The sequence below is a fragment of the Rhincodon typus genome, chromosome 36 (genome assembly GCF_021869965.1).
Source record: "Rhincodon typus isolate 14 chromosome 36, sRhiTyp1.1, whole genome shotgun sequence".
Lineage (NCBI taxonomy): Eukaryota > Metazoa > Chordata > Chondrichthyes > Orectolobiformes > Rhincodontidae > Rhincodon > Rhincodon typus.
The window spans coordinates 19255320-19264145 of record NC_063367.1 but is presented as its reverse complement, the minus strand read 5'-3'; the positions used below and the strand labels follow the sequence as shown (position 1 = coordinate 19264145).

Below are 8826 nucleotides of genomic sequence, written 5' to 3'. Positions count from 1 at the left end.
GGGATAATGTCACTGCGCAGGTAACGCAGAGACCCAGTGAGACAGGGATAATGTCACTGCACAGGTAACGCAGAGACCCACTGAGACAGGGGTAATGTCAGTCCTTACTAACCCCCCAGGTGATCATGAAGCAATCACCACGGATTGTTCTAAAAAGCCCATCTGCTTCACTAATGTCCTTGAAGCAAAGAGATCTGCCATCCTTCCCAGGCCTGGCCAACACGTGACTCCAGACCCACAGCGAAAGGTATTAAAATACCCCAGAATCCAGCAGGAGGGAACGTAAAAGGAGGGTGGTGAAGTTTGTTTGCTTTAATTGTCTGACATCTCAACATGGCCTTTCTCTGGTTGACGTTCTGTTCCAGGTATGAAGTTGCCCACCAGAATCTCAGCGACCGGGGCAATTGACCTGGAGGGTGAAGGTGATGCCGACTCCAAACAGTCGGAGAAAACGGAGCATGGACAATGCTGTACGTGTCCTAAATCCCCAGATGAGCTCAAGGCAGAGGCTGAGGAAGTCATGTTTCAAAAATCGTTTGAGAACTTCCTGCACAACTCCATCTTCATGCCGAGGTAACTCGCCCTGTCCACAGCGATCCCGCGCCGCCCTCTCCCACATTGCAGTAAACCGTTCCAGTACAGGATTTGGGGATGAGGGGAGGCGGATAGCCTAGTGGTGGTATCATTGGACTGTTAACCCAGGGACCCTCTGGGGATCTGGGTTCGAATCCCGCTGTGGCCGCTGGTGGAATCTGAATTCAATCAAAAAAGAATCTGGAATTAAGAGTCTAATTGTCGATTGTTGGAAAAATTCATCTGGTTCACTTATGTCCTTTAGGGAAGGAAAATGCCCTGGTCTGGTCTACTCGCCCACTACCCTCTGCAAGGGCAATAAACGTTGGACCAGCCAGTGATGCCCCCCACTCCTGCGAATGAATAAAGGAAACAAATGTCTTGAGGTTTCAGTGCCTGGAAATGTGAGAGAATTTCACAGGATATCTACCAATTGCGTCAGAGTATTTTCAGTCAGGACATGTTAACCCTCCTGATGGAAGAGTAGCTCAGAGGGAGCTCGAGTTGGCGAGTTCGGGGGTGGGGGTGCGGTGGCTCTGTCCCTGAGCCATCGGGAGGGGGGGGGGGGGAGAGGAGCGGGTGGAGGGGTGATATTGGGGAACAGGACATAGTACATGTGTTTCTGCAGTTGGCCTGCCTGTGTCTCCCAGACAGTGGATTGTCTGTCAGCCCTGTGACCCATGTACATTTATTTGGGACTGATCTTTGATGAAATGCGGATGAGATTCTCTCATGGAAAGAATGTACTCATTGAAACAGTGACCAAGGAGATGGGTTGGGATTTGAGGGGGCATTTTAAATCTCGTCTTTAAGACAGTTTATTCTGTTTGTTCCTCTGCTCCCCTTCCGGTGCAAACATTTGCACAGACTCTCACTTCTGTCTTACCCGAGGATATGAGGGCCAGGCTACACAAACTTTCACCTTGATTTCTCCCACATCGCTTAACCCAGCTGAGTGAGTGGTTGCTTAGCAGCTCCTCAACTTGTAGGCACTGAGGCTACATCATTAGGTTGTGCTGGCTCAATCCTGCAAGCTCAGAGCAGACAAATTAAAGCTGAGTCTTTCAGAAGCAGGATGTGATGGATCGTGTCTGTGAGACCGTGATGGATATTGTGTACATGCATGTGTGTGAGGTATCCTGTGCGACAGATCCTGTGTGAGCGTGTCTGAGAGAGAGAGCATGTGATGGATCGTGCGTTGTGTGTGTGTGTGTGTGTGTGTGTGTGTGTGTGTGTGTGTGTGAGAGAGAGAGAGAGAGAGAGAAGGTTCCCGTGTGTGTGTGTGAGAGAGAGAGAAGGTTCTCGTGTCCGTGTGTGTGAGAGAGAGATGGATCCTGTGTGTGTGTGTGTGAGAGAGACAGTTCCCGTGTGTGTGTGTGAGAGAGGGAGAGAGAGAGAGAAGGTTCCCATGTGTGTCTGTGAGAGAGAGAGACGGATCCCGCGTGTGTGTGAGAGACGGTTCCCGTGTGTGTGTGTGAGAGAGAGGCAGATCCCGCGTGTGTATGAGTGACGGATCCCATGCACGGCTGGAATAATGGTTTGACTCACTCCAGCAGCTTTGCTGTAGTCCACATTTTTCTCAAACTCCCCCATCCCTCCCTCCCGTGGATCAAACAGAAACCGGGCAGGTTCGGTGGTCAAGCGCAGTCAATCAAAGGAGTCTCACTGGAATTTGTATTATTTCTGTGGCACTGTTGTTCACCAGAAATGGGTCAGACGTAAACCATGGGTCCAAATGAGACTTCTCTGTTTGATATAAAAGCATCTCCAATTGAAAGGATGTACACCCTCTTCATTAAAGATGCGATCTTCATTAAAGGTGAGGGGCTTAACATTAGTGGCAAGGGATACATTGAAAGTGTTTTTGTTGTTAATCTGGCTGTGCAGTTGGGTGTGAAACTAAACTTTTTCCCAGGGTCGGGGAATCGAGGACTAGAGGGCATCAGCTTAAGGTAAGAGGGGAAAGAATACCTAGGAACCTGAGGGGCAACTTTTTTACACAGAGGGTGGTAGGCGTATGGAATGAGCTGCCAGGGGAAGTGGTTGAGGTGGGTACATTAACAACATTTAAAAGGCATTTGGACAAATACATGGATAGGAAAGGTCCAGAAGGATATGGGCTAAGTGCAGGGAACTGGGGTTAGCGTGGATGGACATTTTGGTCAGCACAGACCAGTCTGGGCCGAAGGGCCTCTCTGTGTGCTGTAGGACTCTGTGACTCTAAAAGCAAATACTGCTGGAGGAACTCAGCAAGTCAGGCAGCATTGTGGAGAGAGAAACATACTTAACATTTCGAGTTCAATCTGACTCTTTACTTCTGAAGGAAAGTCAAATCAGACTTGAAGCGTTAATTCTCCTTCTGTCTGCACAGATGTGGCCAGACCTGCTGAGTTTCTCCAGCATTTGCCATTTGTACTTCACAACTCCAGCACCCACAGTATTTTGCTTTTATTTCAATTAAGTGTGATCTTGGATTGCAGACTTGCTGGAAAGATTTAAAGCACTTGACTGAGGCTGTACTTATGCCAATAACTCCTGTGTGGTTTTCTGCCAATACAGGATGTCCGTGCTGAGAGAGGGAGTGAAATCCTTAGTAAGAGTTAGACAGCGTTGGAATAGGTTCATATCCTGCACTGGGTCAACAGTCACACAGCAGAACAGAGTGACCCATAACAGCTCCTCTCTTTAATCCAACTGTTTGAAAAAAATGTTAATGTTTGGTGCCGGTGCACAGTCCCCTGGCTTTTTCCGAATGTGACTACAATGTGCTATTGAGTAAGAGGGAAGGTTGGAGTCTGTCTGAGAGAGACAGAGAGACTTGTTTTTAAACAGCATTTGCTGCCCCCCCCAGAATGTTGCTTGTATTATTTTGGAGTGTAAGTGAAGGCTAGGGCCATCTCGTCCTTTCAGCAGCTGAACAGGAACTGGTAACGCGGTGGCACTTCCTGGAGCACCTCGGAGAACGGAGCGCGTTCCAGGCGTGGGAGGGGTCGGGGGCGCGTTCCCGGTGAGGGTAGGGGGGCGGGAGCACGTTCCCGGTGGGGGAGGGGGGGCGGGAGCACGTTCCCGGTGGGGGAGGTGGGGTGGGAGCACGTTCCCGACCGGGGAGGCGGGGGAGTTCCCTCTCCAAGGTGTTGGTCTGTGTGTGTTGGAGTGGAAGAGCCCAGATCCAGGCCCATGGATAAGCACTGATGGTTAACTGTAATGTTGAACTTGTAACTTATTTCTTTCCTTTTATACTTTATAGCTAAGATTCTGTACCTAGGTACCTTTGTACCTAAGATGACACCTTTTCACTGTACTCCATAGCTGTGTACTTGAGTACAGGTGACAATAGAATCTAATTCTATTCTGGGACTTTTTAGTTTAAACGTTCTTGAATATTGTTGCAGCACGAGACAGTGGAATCTGATTGCTGTTTGGTGTTTTATTTAGTGATTTGGAGAGGGAACAGCCTTTGCAGTTGCAGTAGGGGAGAGAGAGAGTATAATTAATTTCTCTGTCACCACTCAGCTGCTTCCAAGAGTGAGAAAGAGAACCATATTGACAAGGAAGATCCCATTTGCAATCTAGGTTCAATTGCCAAAGAAACTAAGGAAACCTTAGTTAGGTCCCTATTCACTGTTGGGCAGCACCTCCCTTTGGACATCGTGGGTAGGGACATCTAGTGAGGATGGGATTAATCTTGGTGTGACGCCTTCCATAATTGATTAAGTTCTGCCCAGTGGTGCATCTCAAAGGAGGCTAACAACGTCCCTTAGTTTGCACTTTCCACTGGAGATTACAGCTAATCTCTGGGAGCAGATTTGATGCTAGGTCAGTACAGAGCAGAGTATTTTGTCACAATACTATGGCTTTAAAAGGTGTACTTTGTCCCTTTTTTTGTGTGAAGAGAGGTTGAGATTGAGGCGGCGAGCAGTTCGCTTCAAAGCCAATAAAGTTAAGCAGTTTGTGAGGCTTTTTTTTAAATGTTGGAACAATAAAAGCAACCTGAACAGGTGGGATCAGGCTCCCACAGAACCAGGATTTTAAGTTTTAGCTTTCAGCACTTGCTGGGTCTTGAAGCTGGATGTGGAAGCTGTTTTTTTTCTCACTCTGTTACATCTAAAAGCTGGGGGTTCTTTTCCTGCTGCTAGACTTGCATGTGAGACAATCTATTTCACTGAGTTTGCCTTTGCTGAGGGCATGTTTATGGAATATTACTATATTGAAACAGTTGCTGCTTAGTAGTTAAATAATCTGTCATTCTGTTAAGTTTACCAATAGAGTTGTTATTCCAATCCCTTCTTTTGTTGTATTTTAACTATAGTCAAAAACAATAAAGTGTGTTTTGTTTCAAGCCTGATAGTTTGACCAATCAAATTGCATCCAGAACACAGCACCTGGCACTTGCCTTTTAAAATAAGAAAAGGTTAGGATCTATGCTATCTCCTTGCCATGTTTGAGGGGGTTTGGTCTGGTCCACGACAGTGTGCAGGAAAGAACTAACCGTTCAGTGACTTTACAGGGAACCTTTGGGTGATTTACTTTAGTGGGCTCATGCAAGAAGCAGCTCGTTTTTTAATTACCGTAACTTCCGCTTCTCTGTGGGGAAGAGAGTTCGAAAGACTCACGATCCTCTGGGAGAAAAACAGAATCCTCCTTTTGATCTTTAATGGGGACCCCATGCTGAAAAGGTTCGACTTCATTTCACTCCTGAGTGAATGAGCTCTCACTGTAAAATTCCTCACCGAAACAAGGGAGCAGAATTAATTTCATCCGTATCTAGCTCCTTGTGTTTAAAGCCGATTATTTCATCCCTTAAACTTTTAAACTCAAACGAATACAAGCCAAGATCATGCAACCTAAAATCTGACCCTTCAATCCCTGGAAGCATTTGAGTGAATCAGCACCACATACCTTCCTTGGGGGCTAAGGTGTTCTTCTGCTCAGATGGAATGTGACCAATTTCGATTCCGAGACGTCTCATGTTAGAAACACCTTGTGTGGTGCGTCCTCCTTTTTCTTGTTGCTTCCAGTCCCACCCAGGCTGCCAAGAGATACAAAGGCACACTGATGCCTAAACCAAGTCCCGACTGAGTAATGAAATATGTCGGGGCAAGCCCCGAGGACTGTGGAACAATGCCAAGCCAATAGATTCGAGGCAGAGATCAGCCATGATCTGACTGAGTGATGGTACAGGTTGGAGGGGCTGAATGGCCTCCTGTTCATGAGAGAAAATGGGCAGCTCAGCTGTCAGCACACAGGAGCATCAGTTGGTGACCAGTGAATAGCTGGATCTCTTGTTCTGAGGAAGGGTCACCGGACCCGAAACGTTAACTCTGTTTTTTTCCTTCACAGATGCTGCCAGACCTGCTGAGCTTTTCCAGCAACTTCTGTTTTGTCCCTGGGGTTCAGTGTTGCTCCCCCGAAGCCCGTAACTTGCCCCAGGGTGGCATTTGGGGGAATAAATGATTTATTCCTTTTTTAATTCACTCACGGGATATGAGCATCACTGGCAGAACCAGCATGTTTTGCCAATCCCTAGTTGCCCCTTGAGAGGGTGGTGGTGAGCTGTCTTCTCAAAATGCTGCAGTCCATGTGCTGTAGGTGGACCTACAATGCCCTTGGGGAGGGAATTCCAGGATTTTGGCCCAGCAACACTGAAGGAACGGTGATGTATTTCCAATTGAAGATGGTGAGTTGTTCGGAGGAGTATTTGCAGCTGGTAGTGTTCCATCTATCTGCTCCCTTTTTCATCTGAGTAGTTGGAAAGTTGCAGGTTTGGAAGGTGCTGTCTTAAGGAGCCTTGGTGAATTATTGCAGTGTATCTTGTAGATGGCAAATACTGCTGTGTCAATGGTGGGAGGATTTGATTTGGTTTGATTTATTGTTGTCACGTAGAGCCATAGACTTAACACAGCACGGAAACAGACCCTTCGGTCCAACCAATCCATGCGAACTATAATCCCAAACTAAAGCAGTCCCACCTGCCTGGTCTGGGCCCATATCCCTGCAAACCTTTCCTATTCGTGTAGTTATCCAAATGTAAAGATGCAGTGAAAAGTGTTGGTTTGCGTGCTGTACAGGAAGCTCATACCATACGAAGTGCATCGGGATAGCAGAATAGAGTGCAGAATACACTGTTACAGCCGCAGAGCTGGTGCAGAGAGAGAGATCAACATTAACATTTGAGAGGTTCGTTCAAAAATCTGATAACAGCAGGGAAGAAGCTGTTCTTGAATCTGTTCGTATATGTATTCAAACTTTTATACCTTCTGCCTGACAGAAGAGGGTATAACCAGGGAGGGGAGGGGTCTTTGATGATGTTGGCTGCTTTCCTGAGGCAGTGAGAAGTATAGATGGAGTCAATGGATGGGAGGCTGGTTTGTGTGATGGACTGGGCTGTGTTCATGACTCTCTCGAGTTTCTTTTGGTCTTGGGAAGAGCAGTTGCTGTGCCATGCTGTGATGCATGTATAAAAATTGGTCAGAGTCCTTGTGGACATGGTGAATTTCCTTAGCCTGCTGAGGAAGTATGACGTTACTGTGCTTTCTTGACCATATTGTCAACGTGGGTGGACCAGGACAGATTGTTGGTGATCGTCACTCCCAGGAAATTGACGCTATTGTCCATCTCCATCTCAGCACCATTGATGCAGGCAGGGGCGTGTCCTCCATTCCGCTTCCTGAGGTCAATGACCAGCTCCTTCGTTTTGCTGACATTGAGGGAGAGATTATTGTGTTCACATCACGCCATAAGCACTCAACCTGTTGCCTGTATTCTATCTTGTCGTTGTTTGAAATCCGACCTACAATGGTGCTGTCGTCAGCAAACTTGTAAATGGAGTTGGGGCGGAATGTGGCTACACAGTCATGTGTGTATAGGGAGTATAGTAGGGGACTGAGTACGCAGCGTTGCGGGATACCGGTGTTGAGGATTACTGTGGAGGTGGTATTGTTGCCTATTCTTACTGATTGTGATCTATGGGCCAGAAAGTCGAGGATCCAGTTACAGAGGTGGGGAGCCAAGTCCTAGGTCTCAGAGTTTGGAGATGAGATTGGTGGGAATTATGATGTTGAAGGTGGAGTTGTAGTCAATAAGCAGGAGCTGGATGTAGATGTCATTGTTATCCGAATGTTCCAGGGATGAGTGTAGGGTCAGGGAGATAGCATCTCCTGTGGACCTGTTGCAGCCGTAGGCAAATTACAAAGGATGAAGGCAATATGATGCTGTGGATGTGGTGCCAATCACGCAGGCTGCTCTGGTCTGCACAGTGTCCAGATTCTTGAATATTATTGGCAAGTAAGGAGTATTCCATCAGTCTCCTGACTTGTGCCTTGTAGATAGTGGACAGGCTTTGGGGAGTCAGGAGGTGAGTTACTGTCAGGATTCCCAGCCTCTGACCTGCTCTTGTAGCCACAGTGTTTATATGGCTAGTCCAAATCCGTTTCTGGTCAATGGTAACCCCCGGGACATTGATAATGGGGGGGATTCAATGATGGTAATGCCATTGAATGTCAAGGGCTGATTGTTAGATTCTGTCCTGTTGGAGATGCCATTGCCTGGAATTTGTGTGGTACACATGTTTTTTGTCACTTGTCAGTCAAACCTGGATGTTGTCCAGCTCTTGTTGCATTTGGAAGTGGACTGGTTCAGTATCTGGAGAGTTGTGAATGGTGCTTAACATTGTGCAGTCATCAGCAAGCATCCTCACTTGTCCTGAAGAACTCCTGCAGAGATTTCCTGGAGCTGAGATGACTGGTCCATCACTGCCGTCTTCCTGTGGAACATAAGTCCAACCAGCAGAGAGTTTCCTCCCAATCCCATTGAGTTCAGTTTTGCTCAGGCTCCTTGATGCCACACTGATCAAATGCAGCCTTGATTTTCAAGGACAGTCACTCGCACCTCATCGCTGGAAACCAGCTCTTCTGTCCATGTTTGCAGTGAGGACGTGATGAGAACAGGAGCTGAGTGGCCCTGGCAGAACCTAAATCAGTGAGCAGGTTATTGTTGAGTAAATGCAACTTGATAGAACTGCTAACACCTCACATGACTTTACTGATGATTGATCGTAGTCTGACAAGGTGATAATTGGCCAGATTGTCCTGTGCCCTGCCATTTTATTTATTGCTGTATTGTTTATAAATTTGAGCTGTGCTTGTTTATAGTTTGCTGTCATGGTCCACCTTAAAGTAACTGGGATCTCCATTATAATACAACGTGGAGCTGGAGGAACACAGCAGGCCAGGCAGCATCAGAGGAGCAGGAAAG

The 8826-nt window shown here is 47.1% G+C and overlaps 1 protein-coding gene across 2 annotated transcripts in view; it reads left to right on the top strand.

Annotated features, from left to right (window-relative positions):
* Positions 1–8826, top strand: part of igf1ra (insulin-like growth factor 1a receptor) — a 255113-nt gene that overhangs the window by 216328 nt on the left and 29959 nt on the right. For both annotated transcript variants that reach the window (XM_048617169.1, XM_048617170.1), the window contains one exon: positions 366–573. In XM_048617169.1, coding sequence (XP_048473126.1) covers positions 366–573 — 208 coding nt within the window. The remainder of the gene's footprint in view (positions 1–365; positions 574–8826) is intronic.